Consider the following 23,978-nt stretch of genomic DNA (forward strand, 5'->3'; position numbering starts at 1 on the left):
GGCTGAAACCAGCTCTCTGAGGGGTCCCAGATTGCAAGAGGGCACAGGCCAGGCCAAGGAACCCCACCAGTGCATGATCGGGGCCAGGGAGGGACGCGGGAGGTTGGCCAGCTGGGGAGGGGCCACAGGAGGGCTCCAGGGCATGTCTGGCCCGTCTCACTCAGTCCTGATCAGCTGGACCCCAGCAGCAAGCTAACCTACTGGTCAGAGCGTCTGCTCCCTGGTGGTCAGTGTACTTCATAGCGACTGGTTGACCGGTCAACTGTCCGGCCCCTGGTGGTCAGTGCACATCATAGCGAGCGGTTGAGTGACCTTAGCATATTATTAGCATAGTATACTTTGATTGGTTGAACGGATGACTGGACACTTAGCATATTAGACTTTTATTACATAGGATATATGCAGCATTTTCTAGTTATATATAACATTTTTTCTAAATCTGTATTGTTCTCATTTATTACTATGTAATACAAATATGGGATATTGCAACAGACATAAAATAGCTTTCAGCAATTAATATAATCAATTATTTCACTAGAAATGTCTAAATTCTAAAAATAAAGATGGAATAAAAGCATCTCAAAAATATTTAATGAATTAATAATGTATTATACATTACTTTTAAAAATTGAAGGTATTATTTAAACATTTCAACTTAGCTTTTAGAATATGCTAGAAACAAAAGAAGCAGGTTACCATGCATAAATCATGATAAGTAGGGGAAAACAATTCGCTGACATGGAACTTTCAAAGAGCAAAGGCATCTTGGAAAAAAAAACAAAAAACACAACAAGCCAGTTACTAGTTTTAATGTATACTAAAATTTCCCTTAGGATGCAACATCAGTAACTGTATGACTATTTCTAATAAAAATGATGCAAACTGAGATTGATGCCCCAGTAAACAAATTTATTTAAATGCATTAACAATGATGCTTTACCAAACTAGGTTATAAAATAAGTTCAATCAGGGCATCTTGCTCAGTCAATCTGAATATTAACTTGCTGCAAAAGCAGCTCCATGCCCAATCTATATCAGTGTGACTTGTTAAATGGTTATATGTATATGCAAAATAAAAACCTTAGATTGGAGATGTGTTCTTAAAATCTACCATGACAAATATATGCAAAGGTCAAAAATGAATGTGAGTGTCCACATTCTTTCATGACCAGGCTAATTTCTAAAGAATGTATGAGAGAGTATCTGGAAGTATGTGAGGTCACATCATGCAAAGGGCATATCAAGCAAATATCAAGCAACTGATCTGGAGAAAGAATATGAGGAACTGGGTACACAGCCTCCAGCTATATCCATATGCAACTCGGAATGTATCCTATTTTGCCTCTATGGTTCCTTTCTACAAACAGGAAAAAGCACATGGATGACTCTAGAAATAACATTTGCAATGCTGGCAATAATTACTGCTGTAATAAATGAGAATCATAGTATATTTCTGTGAAGTGGGATTGTCTCCTACCTAGAAGTATGTGAAGTCTAATTTTTATATGTAGCAGCAGCATGGAGAGCCTCTGCATAACACATGAAGTCTGATGCTACCAGAATGATCGGTTGGGAATAAGTGACTGGTAACTGTAACGGTTAACACTATTAGGTAGTTTCTTTATTAGAGCTATTGATTACTATTTCATTATGTTTTCAGGGATAAGTCAACCAAGAAATTTGGAAAAATTCAATTTTCACTAATTTAACATAAAAGCAGGTAGTCAACTTTATGATTATCTTCGTATAACAAAAAAATTTTCATTTTCCTCAAATTTGCAAGACTGAAGACATTATGTTTATGCTCTGTGTGTGCTGACATGACCAATATATGTTACTATGTAGTTAAATTTAAGTAATTATTTTGACAAGGGAAATAGATTTCCCTAAAATGTGACCTGTGAAAAACTGCAGGACCATTAGATGATGAATATTAATGTTCTAACCAATCTACATGTAATGTTCATAAAACTGAATTGTAATGAAGTTTGTTTTTAACAATAATCTTGTTTCCATCATCACCATCATTATGAATATTATCATCATCACCCTTCTTTAGTTTATTTTTTATCCACTTGACCTGGTCCAATATTTCAAAAATGCCATTTGGCAATACATTAACTCCTTTGCCCCTCTTTTTATCCTACCCATTGATCTGCCACGTCACAAAGCACAAATGCTGGATGAATCCTATCTCTGTGCTCTATCTCAATAGCCAGCCACAAATAGGTAGGGTCATACAGCAGGCCAGAAACGGTCCCCCATAAATTCAATATTAACACTATCTGAAAATAGAACCACACTTCTGGAGTAATTTTACTCTTCCAATCCCCACAAAAAAAGTTCTGAATCATCTTCACTTCATTTAAACCTCTATTCCTCTTCAACACCCCCACTTCCCTGCCTCCAACCTACATCACTAAGCAGATGATCTTTGCCACTGACTTTACAAAAAAAGAGAACACATCACACAGGAACTCCATCTTCCTGATGCCTCTTATACATGAAAGCACCTCCAGATTCATCCCACTCGTCATCCCTCCTGTTACAATGGGGGAGTTCTCCCTCTTCATTCTAAAGCTAATCTCTTCAACTGTTTTTGAGTTCATTCACTTCCATCTTGTCAGGAACTTGATACTATTAATTATTTTTTCTCTTTTGTATATTCAACTCCTCTCTCCAAATTGATAAATCCCACTAGGCTTTAAACCTCTTACAGTTTCTATCGTATTAATTTAAAAAAACAAAACACTACAATTGACCCCTATTAAGCTGAATTGTGCCCCCCCAAAACACACCCAAAATCTGTATGGTTCTAACGTTACCTCAGTCATTCAGAATGTAACCATATTTATTTAAAGATAGGGCCTTTAAAGAAACAATTAAGTTAAAATGAGGTTATTAGGATGGGTCGTAATCTAATGACAGGTGTCCCTAAAAGGAGAGGAAATGTGGACACAGATAAAGAGGAAAATGATATGAAGATACAGGGAGAAGATGGTCATCGACAAGCCAAGGAGAGACCTAGAACAGATCCTTCCCTCACTGTCCTCAGAAGGAATCAACCCTGCTAACACCAGAATCTTGGACTTTAGCCTCCAGAACTGAGAAAATATTTCTGTTGTGTAAGCGCCCAGTACGCAGCACTTCATTGCAGCAGCCCTCGCAAGCTAATTCAACCTCTTTTCTACCACTTAAGGGACTGGTCTATTGCTCACCTTTCCTTCAAACACAAAATTCTCAGAGTCTTCTGTACTCAGTATCCCTCATCACACCTTGCTCATTCCTGAATTCATGTCAATGTGCTTCTGGCCGTGCCATTCATGCCCTGGGTTCAACAATTATCCCCATCTTGTACATTCTAACCAACATGTGAAGTCTTACTCTTTTTCAGTCTTTCAGCAGCATTTGACAGGGTTCCCAAATCCTTTCCTGAAGTGCTTTCTTCCCTTGGCTTCCTCTTCACACTTCTCTTCTTCATCTCTGGCCAATCATTCACTGCCTTCTCATTGCATGCTGGAGTTTCTCTTAGCTTAGTCAACAAGCCCACTTCTCATGTTCTCTCAGCTCTTTACTTGGGCAATTTTCATCCATACCATTGCCTTTGATTATCATTCATATACAAATAATAAACAAATATGTCACCAGCCCAGACTTCTCTGATTTCTGGACCTGTTTGGGAATACCCTTCTACATTTTGCTTAGATGTCTCAAAGTCACCTCAAATTCAACATATTTAAACTCAATATCATGATTCTCTACCCCCTTTCCCACCTACACTTAAATCCAAACATAATTGGGCATCACTACCATCCATTAAATTTTGCAAGCCATAAAAATGATTCATCTCTGATATGTTCTTTTTCACCCTTACTCCCACCACTCTCCTTTATAGTTGCAATTTTACAACTGTTCGTGTTATTATCTAACTAGAGGCCTCGTGTAAGAAATTCGTGCATTGGGGAAGGGGGGGCCTGCACCCTCTTGTAAGTCCAGGACTCCTCAGGGGATGTCCACCTGCCGACTTAGGCCCGATCCCCCCAGGGATCGGGCCTAAGCCGGCAGTCAGACATCCCTCTTGCATTCTAGGGCTCTCGCAGTCCAGGACCCCCTCACTCCTTACTGCCCGCCTGCAGTGGAGGTGGGAGAGACTCCCGCCACTGCCACTGCATTCACCAGCAATGAGCCCAGCTTCTGGCTGAGCGGCTCTCCCCCTGTGAGAGCACACTGACCACCAGGGCGCAGCTCCTGCGTTGAGCAAGCGTCTGCCTCCTGGTGGTCAGTGTTGTGTCATAGCAACCGGTTGGTTGATTTGCATATTATGCTTTTATTATATAGGATTATGCTCTGTAAAGGTGGGAACTTTGTCTATTTTACTCACCATTGTATTCCACCACCACAGTGTCACACTAATATACACATTCACATTTGAATGAGTGAGCAAATAATTGACATTAATAGAAAACTCATTATGTGCCAAACACTATACATTTTATTATTACAATTATCTTTTTTAATCCTTGTGACACTGTATTAAGTGGGTCATATTATTACTGTTATTGTTATGCTCAGTTTACTAAGAAGGAAGCTACAGCATTGAGTGGTTACAGTTCATTACCAACTTGAAAGTGGTAGAAGAGAGTGAATCCAGATTACCTGGGTAACTTGTATACCACTGTTATTCCATCATTACAGTATTCCAAGATACCCCCTTACTGCAGTCCCATCATTTAAATGAAAAAATTTCAGAAATAAACAATTCATAAGTTCAAATTGCATGCTGTTTTGAGTAGTGTGATAAAATCTTGCACTGTCCCAGCCAGGAAGTGAATCATTCCTCTATCTAACATATCCATACTAGATATGCTACCTACCCATTAATCACTTAGCCTTCTTCTCAGTTATCAGGCTATCACAGTATCACAGTGCTGTGTCCAAGTAACCCTTATTTTACTTAACAGTGGCCACAAATTGCAAGAGTAGTGATGGTGGCTATTTGGATAGGCCAAAAAGAAGCCATAAAGTGTTTCCTTTAAGTGAAAATGTATATACATATAGAGAAAAAACATAGCATATACAGATTTAGGTATTCTTCGTGATTTCAGGCATCCACTGGGGGTCTTGATATGTACCCCCCTCAGACATAGGGGACTACGGTACTCTCAAGCTACTTGGCTAATTTTAACTGAATTTAATACAAGCTATCTTTAACTTACAAATATATTACACAGAAAAAGTTACATATTAGTATAATTAATTTATGTTCAGCAATCTTTGGTTTGGTTATCATGAGATAAAACCTAAATACTTTCGTCTAGAATGCAAGATCTTCCATGATCCAGCTCCTTCCTTCATTTCAAGCTTTTGTACCCATGACATCCTGATGATCTGGTCAGAGGTCAACAACTACAGGCCAATTGTGGCCTACCATTGTTTTTGTAAATAAAACTTCACTGGAGCACAGACATACACATACATTTACATAATGTCTACGGATTACAAGGGCAGGTTAAATAGCCATAGCTGCAAGAAAAATTGCCCCACAAAGCCAAAACATTCACTATTTGGCCTTTTACAGAAAAAGTATGCCAACAACTAAAGTGTACTTCTAGACTAGAGTCTAATTCAATGGAAATATATATAAAAGCTGCCACTAATCAAGTACTGGGTTCTTTCAGCAAACCCTTCAAAAGTGGACTTATTATTTGTTTCAGTAATGAAAAAACTATGGGAGGAAAATAGAGAAAGGGAAAAAAGAAAAAAAGGAAGTTAGATGAAGTTTCAGGTGGCTAAATAATATAGCCATGATCACACACCAAAAAAATAGAAGAAGTGGGATTCAGAACATGCTCTCTGAACTATTTTGCTCTATGATTCAAAAGCCAAAAATTTCCCACAATGCTTTACTGCTTCCTTTTTCTTCAATGGAGCTTGGGCTTTCGTGCTGCTATTATTTATTCATGCTGTTCTTTATCCTTCACAAAATGTCAAACTCTTTTAAACCAAAAGGAGATGCCTGGTTTAAAAGAAGTCCCACATATGCTTGGAGGACAAGCTCAAATTCCACCTACTCCACTAAATTTTCCTAGATTACCTGCAACCAGAGGAATAATCTCTCCTATAAATACCCATAGCACATCAGTCATGCCCCTGTGACACTTAATATTCTATCCCCGTAAGTGTAATGATAGCAAAAGGCAAGTGTACCTTTATATCCTATATAATAAGCACTTCATAAATAATTACCTAATAAATGTAATAAAAAAACATTTCTAATCTGAATTTTTAAGTAAAATATTTTAAGATTTATCTCTTAATAATTCAACATGAAAATTCAGAATGTAGTTTAAATAATAGAAATGTCTTCCTTGGCATTGATTTTTTAAATATAAAAAGAACTAAAAAATTATAAATATTAAATACACTTAAAAATTTCTATCAGTTTCATATAATAAAATTTAATATTATAATTGCTTATATTACATTTATCACTTCACTCGGATAGAGAAACTAAATGCTCAAATTAACAAAACACTAACAAATTATTAAAAAATCAAATATCAATAATACAATGTAATCCTATCCAATGAAGAGGTAATATGCAAATTGACCATCACTCCAACACACAAGATGGCCGGCAGGGGAGGGCAGTTGTGGGCAATCAGACCAGCAGGGGAGGGCAGTTGGAAGGGACCAGGCGTGCAGGGGAGGGCAGTTGAGGGGGACCAGGCCTGCAGGGGAGAGGAGTTAGGGGCAACCAGGCCAGCAGAGGAGGGCAGTTAGGGGCAACCAGGCTGGCAGGGGAGGGCAGTTAGGGGTGACCAGGCCAGCAGGAGAGGGCAGATGGGGGTGATCAGGCTGGCAGGGAGAAGCGGTTAGGGGCAATAAGGCAGGCAGGCAGGCGAGCGGTTGGGAGCCAGCAGTCCTGGATTGTGAGAGGGATGTCCGACTGCCCAGTGGGATCGGGCCTAAATGGGCAGTTGGACATCCCTTGAGGGGTCCCAGATTGGAGAGGGTACAGGGTAGGCTAAGGGACAGGGACAGGGACACACACACACACACACACACACACACACACACACACATATATATATCCATGCACGAATTTCGTGCACCAGGCCTCTAGTTTATAAGAATGCAGAGACCACAGATGTTTCCAACTAGTTATTTTTGAAGTTCATTCTGATAGCGTGAACTGAATGTTCAATGTCATCACTGTAGAAAAAAATATATTCTTAATACAAATACTATTTGTAAAAATATACATAATTTAAAAGTTAAGTTTGATATGATGTCTAAGGTTCTCCATATATTATAAATAATGCCTGGCATAAAATCAGTCACAGAGTAGAAATTATTTTTAAAAAACACAACACTGATAAATAAAAAGAGTTAAATATATTCAAACCAGACACCTACCTGCATCACCTTCTGTTGAATCTCTTCTAGTTGTGTACGCTTACTACGTTGTCTACAAACTTCCTGGTAACGGGTATATTGTTCTCTCAGTGAATCTAATAATTTCATAACCTGTGGCTGTGCAAGCAGTTCATCATCCATAGGAGACCATGACACTCCTCCATCTGAGCCATTAAATCGACGTTGCTGTAATTCGGATAACAATTCATGCCCTTTATGGATAAAAGATACTTATAATTAATATCCATAAAGAAATACAATTCTTCTCAATTCTAGCCCCTTATTTTTAGAGCCTATCTACCTTATGTCTATCTATCTATCAGGTCTTAAGTACTCACATGTAATTTTAAAATTTATATAGAAACAGAAAACTGCATATATGTACATATATATAACATAGTATATTTATATACTATTTCATATATCATGAATATATATTCTAAATATGCAACACTGTACAGTAATTTTATGGCATATTTATATATTTTATCTATATTTATAATATTCATCTTATTGGTGGATTCATTGCTCAGAATACTGTACCAACCAATCCTCTTTTCCTGTGAGTACAATTACACTCTGGAATTTCTGTCTGATGGTACTAATCAATACTAAGCAATATGTTGTATGATTTTAGTATTAATCCATACCCTTAATTATAGCTCCTAAAAGAAAAGTTGACGGTGTAACAAATGTACGATTGCAGTAAAGGTAGCGAGTCCTTATTATTGGTACAAAATAATATATAAACAACCTTTAGTTATAGGATTCCCCACAATATATTAGTGGGAATCACGAGAAGCCAAAGAATACCCAACGTTATTCAATTACTGCAATCTAATAAAGAAAATCTGCTCATTCCTGAGGAATTAGAAATGCAGAATGTACAAAGTCTAAAGCTGTAAGTATGCTAACAATTTCAAAAGTAAATAAATTAACAAATTGTTTTTCCAGGATACTACTATTCCAACTATTATTTAGTGGTCAAAAAAATGCAGATATTTAAATTCTTTTATTTTCACCTTTATTCAAGAACATGTCCTAAATTTAAATGGCTTTTAATACATAGAAACAAAATTTTTAATTTTATTTGGAGGTATTCCCAATTTCTAAAAAATATCCAAGATTGTTCTAAACTTCTCTATTTTATACTCTCCCTGTTTTAAGAGTAAATAGCATATAATAAAGGACTTAGTGGCACATAAACAAGGAATTGTTTCAAACCTAGAGCAAAACTGTATTCCAGCCCAAATATCTCTAGTTATTTCACAGATTATAAAACACAGTAAAGTTCTTTTAAATAATAATACCTTAATTTTATTTCTAATGTATTTTCTAATAATAGATCATAATTCTAATTCTGCTTTGTACCAGGCACTGTTCTCATAGCACTTTACATGTTATCTCATTTATCCTTTACCACAACCCAGTGAAGTGTAGGTACTGTTATCATCCCAATTTTAAGATGGGAAACTGAGGCATGAAAAAGTTAAGTAACTTATTATATAGGTTATACAACTAGTAATATTAGAGTTGGGACTTGAGCAGTTTGGTTTCCAAGTATTGCCTTTGAAATCATTATGTGGTGCTGCTTCTCTAACAGAAATGGAATCCACAAGGAAAACATTAAGGGAATTGTCAAAGTAAAAAGATAAATGTATTCTGATCATAATGGCTTTTATGAATTTATATATATAGTACATACCATGCAGCAATGAACACACACTATGTTCAAGACCATTACAAGGTGCCAAGTGTTTTTACGTAGATGACTGTGAAACAGTATAGCCAGTGGCGCTGGATTTAGTCCTATTTTTAGTGCTATGGTAATAAACCTTAATAGTTACTTGATCTTGAGCAAGTTTTTTTAATATCTCTAAGCCTTGGCTTCCTTAAGTACAAAGTAGAGAAAATAATCCTAATTATCTCAAGGGGTTTTTAGAAGGATGAAATAATACAAAAAAACAAAAACACACAAACAATTACAATGTTAGAATAAGTTTTCAATAATCCTCATAGCAACCTCATATAATAGAAATTTTTATCTCCACTTTACAGATAAGAAAATAAACCCAAGTATTTCAAGGGAGAGATAATTTAACGATTTATCATTATTAATATTTTCAATATTGTAGAGTACATTAACAGCTCGGTTAAATGAAATATCAGTTTGAAAAATTTCCCCGTAAGTTTCTACCACATAATACAGAGTAATTCATCACTTAAATCGTCAATAGTTCTCCAACTTAATCAAAACACTATATAACAAACCAATTTTACCATAGGCTAATTGACATAAATAAGAGCTAAGTTCCTACAGCATCTCATAACATTATAACAAAATTATGTTATTCAAAGACCAGCTACACATGCTCAACCAATGTTTATTTCATGACTCAATCAATATATGATTAGTTTATTGGATTATGATGATTATTGATCAGTATGTTTTTTCGTCTTACCTGTCTGAAGAACTGTTTCAGGATCAACTGATGGAAGGAAATTTAAATCCACAGACCTGGCAAGCATCAAAAGAGTAATTTTTTTTTAAAGCTGTATTCCTACCCATATAATTTAAGAAAATCCTTTATATATACATATTAAAACAGGAACAACCAAAGTATGAAAATCTGAGAAATACCGTTCTACCATAATTTCTCTAAAGCATTAGGAAACCCATTAGAGTTAACTAAATACTCATCCCCACAAACATATCTATGTGATAAATCACAAAATACACTACTGAGAAAAATAGTTTATTATTATTAACTAGAGGCCTGGTGCACAAAATTCGTGCACTTGAGGGGGGGGTCCCTCAGCCCAGCCTGCGCCCTCTCGCAGTCCGGGAGCCCTTGGGGGATGCCCGACTACCGGCTTAGGGGAGCGAGCCTAAGCCGTCAGTCAGACATCCTTAGCGCTGCAGCGGAGCCCAGCTGTGAGCCCAGCTTCTGGCTGAGCAGCGCTCCCCCTGTGGGAGCGCACTTACCACCAAGGGGCAGCTCCTGCATTGAGCATCTGCCCCCTGGTGGTCAGTGTGTGTCATAGTGACCGGTCATTCCACCATTCAATCGATTTGCATATTAGCCTTTTATTATATAGGATTATGATGTTATTTCAAATATATCAGAGAAATCCATTTTAGTAGTTTTCACTGGATATGTGTTTCAAAATGAAATTGCTAACTATGTAATAACCCAGAAATGTTAACATTAAAAAACGCATGTAGTCATCTGCCAACTATCCAAAGTTTACTTACAGCAACCTTTGAGAACTGCAAATATTCTCATATTTGTGGGTGTGTGTGTGTCCCCTGCAATTGTACTCTCTTCCCTGTACTAAATATGCTTCATGTGAGTTGGACTATGGACTTTATTAAAACACATTTGGGAAGTAGAAGATAAGTGAAAGATTATGTACATGACAAATCAAAGCCTAGGACCCTGCTGCTGTAACCAGGAAGTCTTGCTCTAAATCTCTCACTTTTGTCAATTGATCTAGGCATTCGGACCTTATTTAGCCTCGATACTTTCTGAGGGCTGACATAAAGGTAATAAAAATTTGCAAGGGGAGGACTTTACTATCTGGGATTTTAGAGACTAAGCAATACAGTTTGAGTTCCTTTAGGAGAGACTGACATATATAACATCCTATATAATAAAACCCTAATATGCAAATCAACCGAATGGCGGAATGACTGGTTGCTATGACGCGCACTGACCACCAGGGGGCAGGTGCTCAACACAGGAGCTGCCTCCTGGTGGTTAACACACTCCCACAGGGGGAGTGCTGCTCAGCCAGAAGCCAGGCTCATGGCTGGTGAATGTAGCGGCGGTGGCGGGAGCCTCCCCCGCTTCTGTGGCAGCGCTAAGGACCCCTCGGGGGATGTCTGCCTAAGGCAGCAGGTGGACATCCCCTGAGGGCTCCTGGACTGTGAGAGGGCGCAGGCCGGGCAAGAGACCGCCCCCCACCTCAGTGCACGAATGTCATGCACCGGCCCTCTAGATTTATACAATACTTCATATATTCATGCGAACCAACATTTCCCAAAATAATTTCCAAACTGAACAAGATAGTATTAGATGGAAAAAAAAGGGTGACACTGGAACATAAACACAAGAAGTTCTAGGGAAACAAACACTTTGTTTTTGTTTTTACTGCAATGCTTTCTCAGCATTAAACCTTCTGACTATAAACTCATTTTCTACAGGCACCCTTTTAGCATGCTGAGACACAGGACTTTAAGAAACATCAAACTTACTCTGCTAGACTATTGAGAAGTAGAAGTTTGGCTAATTTTTATCAAGTAACTTGTGTGAGGTTTTCAATTCCTGAGCCATAGCATATATATACAGACACATATTTACATTTTACATTTCTATAATGCACCAATAGGATAGTAATGTTCCTAAATGTTTAACTTTAATGACATTTACATTCAAACCATTTGTTTTCACATTTTTACTTCGTTTTAATCAAGAATTGGTGTTATACAATGACCCTCTCATATCCCTCTTATCATCTCAGTTGATTGGTATGTGACTATATTTGGATTCACAGAATATCAAGATGAATTTTTTTATAGGTTCTATTGTATTTATAAGGCCAGATTCAAAAGAGACAGACGAGAGTACTGATTCTTTCAAATTTCCTAATGAAAAATTACTGTTCTAGTGACCAGTTTGTTATTGAGAGATCAGAAAGAGTTCATTTGCATCCTGAAATGCTTTTTACCTTGGGAGAGTGACTTGGTCTACCAACAGGAAAATGAAAACTGCGAAGGTTACCAAGTTCAATGGAAACCCATTAAAATGATTTATCTAAGTAGTTACATTTAGATAATACAACTGAACAATTACTTTATCTAGTGTCATAAAATACTTAATTCTCCAAGTTGAACTCATGAGTATCACATACTTTATAAGGTTACAGGAGTTCTATAAACCAGGCATGTAAGTGCTAATGTATTTAAATAAGGTCACATTACATTTATTTCAAGCTGCAACCTTTTCCAATATTCTTTATAAGCAAAGTAGAATTCTAAAAAGGTAAAATATTGTTTCATTTGGAAAACATTTCCTTGCCAATGAATATTTTACATTGTGTCAGAAAAAAAAGTAAAGCTATTACTATTCATCAAATAAAGTCTTTTGTAAAGAAACTTTTATTCAAATCAGTAAACTTTACATATAAAGCAAATTCTTGAAAATTAAAAAAATAAATTTAATTCAATTTTTTTATGCAATTTTTATTGAATGGAGACTTGCTTACCTTAGTTCTTTTAGCTTGCATTAACAATAGAGGTTTCTTTTATCAGGTTAATCATAGGTTTGCAAGGGTATAATTGCATGACTCTGGCCACCTACCTTTCTTTCTCTTGATTTCCTTTATCACTTCCATTGTTAATCAAAGCAAGTTCATCTAATAATGATGTAGATTCCTTTGTAAACTTCTCAAAAACCTACAATATGAAATTTTATTAACATATTAAGAATAGTCTTAAAAGTTAGTATGTACTAAAGGATTTTCAGTTAAGAGCAATAGAATTAGCCAGGAAGGTTTCTCCTTCTCCCTCTGGATGTCACTTAGTACAATTCAACCAGCAGAGCACAGCTGTGTACAGGAGAGAAGACTCAACCACTCCCTAAAACAATGAATAGTTTCAATGGATAAGAAAGTCTTAAAATTTAAATACATTAAGAAATTATTTTTATTCCTCAATCAGCAAGTTTATTTTTATTCCTACGTTTCCTTGAGAAACATCTGCATCCATAATAATTTTAACTGCATGAACATTTTTTAGAAAAGTTTTAATTTTCTACTTCCAGTTATGGAACATTTCTTTATGTTATTCTATTATCAATCCATACTGGTTACATGTAATGGTTAAAGAATTTTACATACAAGCATACAGCATAAAAATAAATTAGTTACAATTTTAACATGAGTTCTTAAAATATTTCTAAAAAGGGATTTGGGCAAGTCCGGTTAAAATAAAGTGGACATTCATTTGTCTGAGAACATTGTTTAAATATGATGGAAATAGAATTGGTTTTCTATTCTGAAATATCCAAAAGTTCATTATTCTTCAATAAAATTAGCATATAATCTAAACGGAGTTAATATATTTATTATTTGAGTCCCCAACAGTTTGGTTAAATAATGCTATATTATACAGAGTACCAGATTTCAGAAGTCTGACAAAGAAGATACATTTTCAGAATCATAAACCACAACCTGCCAAACTGCTCTCCAATTCAAATTGATGTTTAAATATTTTCTATGAGAATGGTATATAACTAGATTACCTCCCAGGAAGTTATGCTACTCTGTCTACCCAGAAGATTTACAACTTTAACTAGTAATACTGCTACTAATGACAACAGTAATAGCTAACATTTGTGAATCTGACTCCAAAGTATTTGCCTTCAAATATTATACTCTCATGTGATATGCATTATATTTCTTCATTTTTATAAAAGGGAAAACAATCTACATTTTAGTTAATTATACTTTAGTTGATTAAAACAGTGAAGTTATCAAAATATCTTATTTACATGTAATAACATTTTATCTCATTGTAATATACCAACCAGCCTCTTATTTAACCAGTCCATGTGATCGTAAGTGAGACTTCCACCAAAATCTTCAGTTAACTGACATGGTTCTATATAACGAGTCAATTTATTAGCAGACACTAAAATAACCTATAAAGGAAAAAAGAAAAGAAACATTTAGTGAGCCACTTTTTATGGCAACGAAAGTAATGAGGAGGTAAAATTAGGATAAACTATGCAATATTGTTTCCAACATGATATATCAATTATTTAATACAACAACATTTAAAATCAATTCAATAAATTGTGGATATTAATTACTAAGAAATATGCGATCATTAACTTTTTATAGTATCACATTTTAAAAGAACAGGGACACTAGAGTAGCTTGGCTTAAATATTTTCAAATTTTATCAATATTAATAATTTCTTGGTAATAAAAATCAGCTCCTTTACTACAATAATATTTTCAGCAAAGAATTTTCATGTGGCCTTAAACTTAGCTAAGTACAATAAAATGATTAAGCACAAATGAGTAATAAATCTGGCAATCAAAAATTACACACTTTATTGTACTCTTGGATTATACTCTGTAATAAAGAATTAACAAGTCTATCACTTTATTTTAATTTATGAAAAGCTAATAAGAAAAATCAAACTTGATGAATATAAAAAATTATACAAAGTTTCTCTAACATTCCTTTGATTATATATTAACAAAACATGTCCCTGTAATGATAGAGTAAAACTTGGGATATACTAATATTTAGTTTGAAAATCAGAACTAAAATGTAGAGCAGAGAATTCATGAACTTGAAAATTATGTTAAAAATCTTTTAACGCTAAACTTCAAAAGATTTCAAATACAAATTATGGAATCATCTAAGAGACCACTATAGAGCTAAATAAACTTTCAGTGAATATACACATGAATAAAAAAAATACATGAGAGAAAGGTATTCAAATGGTAGTATTGAAGCAAAAATAAGACATTAAGACATGAATTTAAATTTACACACACAAAAAAGACTTGGTAAGAAGAAAATAAAAACAATGTGTCAAGCTGGAAGGAACACTATTCTCATCCTAAAGAACAAAGGCCAGATAATCTATAAAATTATAACTTTTCTGTAACTCCTCAGAGGGCAGAGGGCACAGAGAAACCAACTAGTCTAAAAAAAAAAAGGACAGGGATCACAGATCCCTGATGTCCTTGACAAAATGGAATTCTTGGGAAGGAAGATGTGAGAGGGGAAAAGTTGCCCTTATGGTCTTCAATTTGAATTGGAAGCATCAGTTTAAACTCATGACATACTTGATCTTAAATAAAAACATACACTTACATACACAAATTCTCTAATTCTGTCCACTGACAGGTTAGAAATGATGACCAATTCTGTAAACATACACACTCCTAGCATCCAAATGTTGTCTCCAAATACCATTTCCCACTTTAAGGAATCAAATCTCCTTGGAGAAATGCCAGATCTGGAAATACACATGATGAGCTTGGGATGTCTCATCCAGATATGGAGATTATCAAAGACTACTAGGGTTGTGCCAAAAAGTCCTGAAAAGTTTTCCACTGGTCAAGATGCAATAATTTGCATATCAGTAAGAATAATAAATGTGGTATTTTAAAATATCAGTATGTTTATCTCAATGAGCTCATACTTATAAAATCAGGATATAAAGGGGAAAAAAGTATCTAACCTTTTACATAGCAACAATACCACTGGGTAAATAATAAATGAGGTTAAGTTTCTCATTATGGAAGTATTCTAGCTAGTAAATGAAGGAAGAATAATAGAACTAGAACATCATTTTAAATTTTAATAAATTAAGGGATCTAGGCACTGATCATCAATGGCTGCTAACATCACAAAAAGAGAAGACAACTATTATGAGACTCATGATCAATGAACAGCCTTGGGAAAAGGAAATGAATTCTGAATCTAATCAATTGTCTAAATCCAACTATCAATTTATGGAAATACAGAGATTTGAGAAGGCAGAAGAATATGTTAATCACACCACAGAGATACTCCTGGCAATGAAAAACTCTACAAGACAAACAACCTGTTCTCTTCCAGGAAAAAAAAGAATGGATATGAAAAGAGAAAGAGAAATACAGAATCCCACAACAAATATAAGAGAATTATATATTCTTTTAAAGCAATCATAAAATATTTTTTAAAATGACTGTATATCACACCATAAAGAAAGCCTAGGTACATTTCAAAAAAGAAAAAAACTGCAATGAAATTAAGGTAGGACTCAATAATCAATCAAATCAGAAATTATTAACAAAATTAAAAAACCCTATCTACTTGGAAAGGCATCTCAACCAATCACAACTTATGGACATTGTTTAATTCCTGATACAAATAAATAAAACAATGTGTGCCTTAATTTATATATAAATTTATGAATAAATTTCAAAATATAGTACTTATAAAAAATATTCTTATAGAACCAAATCTTTTTATAACATTTACCAAATAATAACAAATTTGAAACCAATTGGCTCTTAGATATTAAAGGATTTTTTTGAGGCGTGATAATGGGTATTGGGTTATAGTTTTTATAGTCTTTATATTTTAGAGACACACAATGAAAGATTTATTTACAGATAAATTGAAATATCTTCAATTTCGTTCACTATAATATCTTCAGTTTTCCCTGAGCAAAGTGGCTGAGGGTAAGGATGAGGCAGGAGGGACCATGGATTAATCATTGTTGGAACTAGAGGTAGGAATACAGGGAGTTCATTATTTATTTAAAAACTAAAATAAATAACTATACATCTTTCTTTTAAAACAATCTTCCCAAAAAGAAAATACCAGGCCCAGCCAGTTTACAAGTGAGTTTTAAAAATCAAATAAATTTTCAGTAGCTAAGAAGTATTTTATTAACTAACTATGTTGTAAAAGTTTGTGTGTGATGCTGCAAGTATACCAGACCTCGAACCAGCTTCCATTCTGGCCCTGCTCCGTACTAGCCCTGAGATTTCTAGTAAGTCCTGTGGAGCCTGGAAGCCTCAGTGGTCTCCTCTTATAAAATCAGCACATTTGTCCTGATGACCTATAAGCTACTTGCTTAGCTTCACAGTCTAAGAAGCTTCATTTAAATTTAAAAAACTCAAAGAACAGGCCACTTCTTAATTAAATGCTTTCAGATAATAAAAATAAAGGAAAAACCCTCAACTTATTTTTCGACTAAACTATCAGATACCCAAGGATAACTTGAGAAAAGACCATAATGATTTAAATATTTTCATTAGCCAATATCAAGCGGTAGCAAGGTGAAGAGCAGCAGAAACTCTTATATACCACAAGTGGATATACAAATTAAAATGCCTCTTTGGAGAACAATTTGGCATTATCTTGAAATTGTAAACGTTTCTATAACCTATGCCTGGATATTCCACAAACAAACAAAAACCTTATACACGTTTATCAGGAGACATATACCTGTACATGTTCTAGAGCATCATTTATAATGGTAAAAGAATGGAAACAACCCAAATACCCACCAACAGAATAAGTATATTGTTTTTATTCATACAATGGAAATACATTCAGCAGTGAGCATGCATCAACTGCAGCTACTGCAAGAATATGCATGACTCTTAGACAGGTAATGAAGAGTGAGAAAAAGCAAGTCAGTGAAGACTAAAATCATGATACCATATTTATAAAACTCAAAAAACAAATAAAACTAAATATATTATTTTAGAATAAATATCCCTAAATGACAACTCTCTAGATATAAATACAAAAGATAAACATTCTCTATTTTCTTCTAAAGATTTTCTTTCACATTTAAGTTTTTAATACACACATACAGAAAGAAAACCTAAACAGAAGATGAATAAACACAAATAATTTAGGTGTTCAGGGATGGGGATAGGTGAATGGGATCAGAGAGGGGCACTCAGATTTATCTTAAGTTCTAGATATTTGAGTTATTAGGTTATGTGGTAGGTATTCAAGTGTTTGTTTTATTATTAAGATTCTTGTATACATATACATTTTTAAAATAGTATGTACCAAATGCCATATTAAAAAACTAAACACAGAAAAGAATCATTAGAAGAAGGAAATGACTTATACAAGAAACAAGATGAGATCTCAACCTCAGACTGGGGAAACAGTACCTCTTCTGAGGCAGCAAGCAAGAAGGTTAGAGGTAGAACAAGGAAAATCGGGAGGTGGTAATGACAGGGAAGTTGAGAGTTCATGTGATTCTTTTTTCCATTAAAAAAATAAAAAAAATAAGATACAGAATATTAGATTACATTTTTGGTTAGTTTAATAACAGCAAACTGTATAATATCTGTCTACTTTAAATGGCAATTTAATGTTATCTCTAGGATAAGGAGCTTAGCATATTTTACTATTTAGGTACCAATGGGAGCTAATTTAAAAGAAACAATAGAATAAAAGAAACAGAAAACGGTTTTCTCTTAGTGAAGAACTTGCCACAGAGGGCTTTATTTTATCCTCTAGCTCCGATGCAGCTTCTTTAGACTAGTTCTTAGAGACAGGCATGATGTTAAACATTCAACAATAAGTGGAGTTAAGCCATAGAAACCATATATGCTGCCATGAACTCCTTTTGGGATCCAGGCAGACACTTCCACTCTAGAAAGATTAAACACAATCAGATCCCAGGGAGGGGCTTCTCCTTTCTCTAAAAATGTCTAGCTATTTATTAACTAAGTATATACTAACAATTTATTTATTCGATGAGGAAATGAACTACCTGCTAAATTGACCATCAATTCACATCTGAAAAGATGACATTTCCAAAACACTCTCTCCTGAAAAAAAAATGACTGAACAGAAAATACAATGAATGGAAAACATAATAAATGGTCTTTCTGCTCTACAACTGTGCCTTATTTGGCACAATATTCTATTTAAAACACTGAAATATCTTTTAAAAAATCTCTCTATCATGTCCCTCATATTATAACAACTTTTAATGATGTGCTGTTTATTTGCTAAATAATCATTATTTAATGGAAGTTAAATTTATTTATTAAAAGTATTATTTATTGGATGTTATGTATTCTAATGTTGGAAATATAAAAATAAATAAGGTTCTATAAAGGAAATAGCTTTTTTTTTGTTTCTACAATAATCCAGAGACAGCTGTACAACACTTTCATAAAGTGGATTAAAGATTTCTGGTTTGTTTCTAAAGTCTTTGTTGACAATACTCTAAATAAATCTACATGTTGTTGCTCCTCTGGTCATAATAGTGCAGAGAGCCAAAGGCTTTACTAGAATACCCCCAAGAGATTTCCAAATTCCTTCCTTAAGTTAAACACAATTAAATAATAACTAGAAGGATCCTAAGCTAGGAGCCAATCATTCCAGGTTTATAGCCTAGCTCTGACACAAACTCACTCACCTTGTAGAAGTCAACCTAAAGGAATTCACTCCTGGCTTATTGCCCCAATCTGCCAAAGAAGCTACATTAAATTATTAATGATGTCTCTTTAAGCTCTAAGAGGACATAATTCTAATCAGCTGCCATCCCATACATTTAATTTGGACCATTGTTTCTAACATATGACCTGTTCTTGCCCAATGAAGAGCACTTGTCACTTTCCATCCACTCTGGTTAATCTCACTAAACACACACACACACACACACACACACACACACACACACACACACCCCTTTTAATATTTTGCAGTACCTACATCCATAAAATTATTGGCAACAGATTTCAAGTTTAATAAGCCAAAGGAAAAATCTGCAGTTACTCAGTTATATGTGGCAAAGGTTTATTTGCATCTGAATATTTCTTTTAAAGCTCTTTTTCCTAAAATTAACTTAAATGTAAATAGTATAGATTCACTTTCTTTTATGACATAAAATATATTTAAGGATATACTACAGAAAGGAAGAAAAAAAGATCACTTTGCCAAATCCTTTCAAAGAAAATAAACACTATGAAATTGTTTTAATAGTAAAGTCCTACATAAAACATTACTTTTTCCTTTATGTTGAGAGGTTAAGACAAATTAAATGAATAAGCATAATATTTTATTAAATAGCACATGCCATTGTTCAAAAAGTTTGAAGAGAAAAATATTTAACATATTGTCTTTAACCAAAACTTTTGTGAAGGTTTTCTTTAACCTGAAATCAAATTTATAGAAAAGACTTAAAACTTGTCTCTCCCTTATTCCCACTCTTCTCTCCATAACTAGAATACGTATCCTTTCCTAATAAAATATTCTTAACCTTTTGCACTCAGATATCGAGATTAAAATTACTCTTTGAATGTTTCAATAATTTGAAATATAAAAAAATCCAAATAAATAAGTTTGTATGAAAAGAAACTCGTTTTTTATTCTACTGCCACGCTTTGTAAAATCTGGGGTATTTAAAAAATTAAATCCCGAGTAGAATAAAGGAATCGAGAAAAAAGCAAGCGAGTGCAAACGGTTAAAGAATGTAACACTGAACTTGTCACTCTCCAAGCACTCAGATGTTTTACTTTTTAGTTTACTTATGCTAAGAATGTGTGTGCAAGATTTGGAATTAAAATGTGTCTTGCTAAGTCTTTGCGTGCTTAGTACATACTCGTGTGTATATGTGTTTATACTCATACTATCTCAATGTGTATGTTTGCTTGCATTTGTTTGCTGTAGAATATTTTTCTAAGGGAAAATAACTTTCTATAAAAACTGGAAAGAAGAATAAATAGAGGAACATGAAGACAGTCTTGGGTCCTGGATCTAACATTAGTATGGCCTCAGAAAAAGAACAGGATCAGAGCAGTAATAAAAAGAGATGAGAAGAAAACAACTTAGAATGGTGGCTGGTTATCATACCCGTAAATAACACTTTTAGTCTCATGAATGACAATAAAGAAGGAGAAGATAGAGATCCCTTTGATTATTAGTCTCCCAATTTGAGGAAAAGACTACTGCCAGGACTACTTCAATTTTATCTTATCATTTGATAGACAACAGCAAATTCTATCAAAATCTATCAACACCAGGAGGTAAAATGTTGGTAAAGGACAGAAAGTACCTGATATCTGAGCTGCTAAAGAAGAAACTGAACAGGTAGGCAACTATTTCAGACACAGGAAGGATGGCTGAAGAAACATTTAGGTGAGCAATGAAAGATGAATATTCAATAGCTGGTGAAAAACATTAGAGAAATTAACAGGAAGAACTTCATCGAGAGGGAAAAAATTAGGGAGAATGATGGGCAAGAAAATGTGAAATTATCTGGGAACAGGGTGTCATTAAAATAACTACTACTGGGTGTTTATTTGATGAACATGTAGACAGCTGGTAATAAATCCTTGTTATGGATAATTCCATGAAGTAAAACATACTGATGCTTATAGGAACACAAGTACTCATAACAAAGTTATAATGTACTTTCAAAGGCCCAAATGATCCAAAATAACACCATGGAAAGTAGTTTTTAATTAAACAAGTATCTACGTTGAATTCAATTTTACATATAGCTCTAAGTATCATTTAATGGCTGGTGCTGAACTGCCCCGTATAGTTGAATAGGTTTGGTGGTATGCAAGGCAGCATTTGAAACTACTCTCATCTCATTAGAACATTAGGCTTTTAGTAAATGCCTAGTGCTTATTTACTTGGGAAAATGTGCTAGCTGAACCTCTTCAATGCCTAACAGAAAATATGCTGATATAAGAAGCTTTAATGCTTGAGTTTTAAAACATCAGTCTATGACATCAAATCAAGGCAGACAGGAATTCTCTCTTACATTTTATCCTCCAAGCTGCAAGGTATTACATCACAATTAATTCATAAAGCATGAGATCCATTTGGACAGAGCATTTCTGAGCAGAGGCTGATGCTTATGCAGGCTATGACAGGCTCCTCACAAAGGGGTCTTCTCCCTCACTCAGTGCCTGTGGCTTACTTTCTGAACCACTGGCTCCTGATCACTTTGCATCCTCCTGGAGCAACATTTCCTGGCAGGAACAGCGGTCCTCCCTGACTGTCTGAAGTACTCACTGCCATGGCAACACCAGGCCTCCTGCTTTCAGCTTTTACTTTCTTCCCTCACTACACTTGTTTCTCTTCCCTGGGATGCATTTCTCATTCAATTATCAGGATAACACCTTTCTTAATGTACATGCTGGCACGTACTCTTCTACTATGTCTAGATCACAGTCAGGTCAATAATGACAAAAGCTGAAATATAAAAGTGAAAAACAAAACATCTGACTTCTGCTTAGCATGTAAAAAGGTGGAAAGAGCCCTAGCCGGTTTGACTCAGTGGTTAGAGTGTGAGCCCACAGACTGAAGGGTCCTGGGATTGATTCTGGTCAAGGGCATGTACCTCAGTTGCAGGCTCGATCCCTGGCCCTGGTCGGAGCACATGTGGGAGGAAACCAATCGATGTGTCTCTCACATCAATGTCCTTCCACTCTCTCTCTAAAATCAATGGAAAAAATACCCTTGGCTGAAGATTAACAAAAAAATAAAGAGGTGGAAAGAGCATTGCTCCAACCCTTACAAGAACAACAACAAAACAGTGCAAGTTAATCTGAAAAATCACACAACTTTTCTTGAATTCATGAAAGTTAAATTCACAGGGAAACCAATTAACCTGAAATCTAAGGAAAGACCTGCACCTTCAGGGACAGATGGAGACAGGAACACTTGTTTATCTGGAGAAAATGCTGGACTCCATACAAGCCAGGAAAGAATTCAGCTAACATTTGTAATGAATTGCTCAAGGTCAAATGTGAGCTAGTGTCAAAGTTGCAGAGACCTGGGAGGTGCTGCCACAAGAATTTAAACTCATTTGCAGGTTCCCCTCCACAGACTTCCCAGGGACTCCAGAGAAAGACTGGGGATAGATAAGAAACTTCAACACAGCCTCTCTCAGAGTACAGGCCTTAGAGAAGGAAGCAGCAGCCACTCTGGAAAAGGCATGAAGTTGATGCACAGCCTAGATTCTTCAACTCTTACCTCTCCAAGAGAACAAAAACCTTTAGGTGCTCAGATAAGGATGATAGACTGACTTTAGGGCACAAGTAAAGCCCCACTGCAGCTGGAAGAAGAGTAAAGAAGAACCTTCTATCCTATTGTGGGCAAGAATATATTATGAGCCCAGAGAAGAGGCCCCCCGAAGTTGGGGAAGGGGCAACACCACTAAGGGGGCCCTAACCACTGGAATCACCATTACAGAGCCTGCCTAAGACCGAGGCTATATCAGAACAGAAAATGTCCCTCTGATAAACACCAGGTAACAAGCAACAGCAGTCTACTGCTGAGGGAGAGTCAGCAGTGCAAAGAGAAATCTTCTCTGAGACACACAAGTGCAAAGGAAAAACCAAGAGCTGAGGGTGGAATACTAATGGGGTGGGGCAAAAATAGGTTCACAAATGTTATGGAAAATAACACAACAATTAATAAATAAAAATACAAGAATAAACTCTGGGTTTTGCAAACTCTTAACTATAAACCTACTTTGTACCACCCTGTATTATAAAAACAAACTGCTCTGGCAAACCAGCCCACATCTTTAACACAAAGCAGCCAGAGGGATTTGAAGCCTGTGGTACACTGAGGAAAACAATAGCAACAACAAAAGCCAACTCAACTCAGCTCAATCCACCAACCCTTCCCCTACCACCCCACTAAAAGGCCTTGTAAAAGACAAGATGGGCCCATATGCAAGCACAAATACCACTTACCTCAATTGCTACTGTCCTAAACAAGATGTCCAACATCCAACAAACATAACAAGGCACACAAAAGGCAAGAAAGAAAACAACCCACTGCCAATAAACAAAGCAAACAACATACCCAGAATGAGACAGATCCAGATATAAAAAATGTCAGGTAGGGAATTAAAGATTATTATAATACTAGAAGCCCAGTGCATAAAATTCAGCCTGCACCCTCTCACAATCCAAGACCACTGGCTCCTAACCGCTCACCTGCCTGCCTGCCTGATCACCCCCTAACCACTCCCCTG

At 35.4% G+C, this 23,978-nt stretch overlaps 1 protein-coding gene across 1 annotated transcript in view; it reads right to left on the reverse strand.

Annotated features, from left to right (window-relative positions):
* Window positions 1-23,978, reverse strand: part of SESTD1 (SEC14 and spectrin domain containing 1) — a 105,543-nt gene that overhangs the window by 23,746 nt on the left and 57,819 nt on the right. The window contains exons 6-9 of the mRNA XM_054723245.1: window positions 14,010-14,123; window positions 12,783-12,877; window positions 9,882-9,937; window positions 7,420-7,631 (exon numbers count right to left, since the gene is read on the reverse strand). Of these exons, the coding sequence (XP_054579220.1) occupies window positions 7,420-7,631; window positions 9,882-9,937; window positions 12,783-12,877; window positions 14,010-14,123 (477 nt within the window). The remainder of the gene's footprint in view (window positions 1-7,419; window positions 7,632-9,881; window positions 9,938-12,782; window positions 12,878-14,009; window positions 14,124-23,978) is intronic.

This window comes from Eptesicus fuscus, chromosome 11 (assembly GCF_027574615.1).
Source record: "Eptesicus fuscus isolate TK198812 chromosome 11, DD_ASM_mEF_20220401, whole genome shotgun sequence".
NCBI lineage: Eukaryota > Metazoa > Chordata > Mammalia > Chiroptera > Vespertilionidae > Eptesicus > Eptesicus fuscus.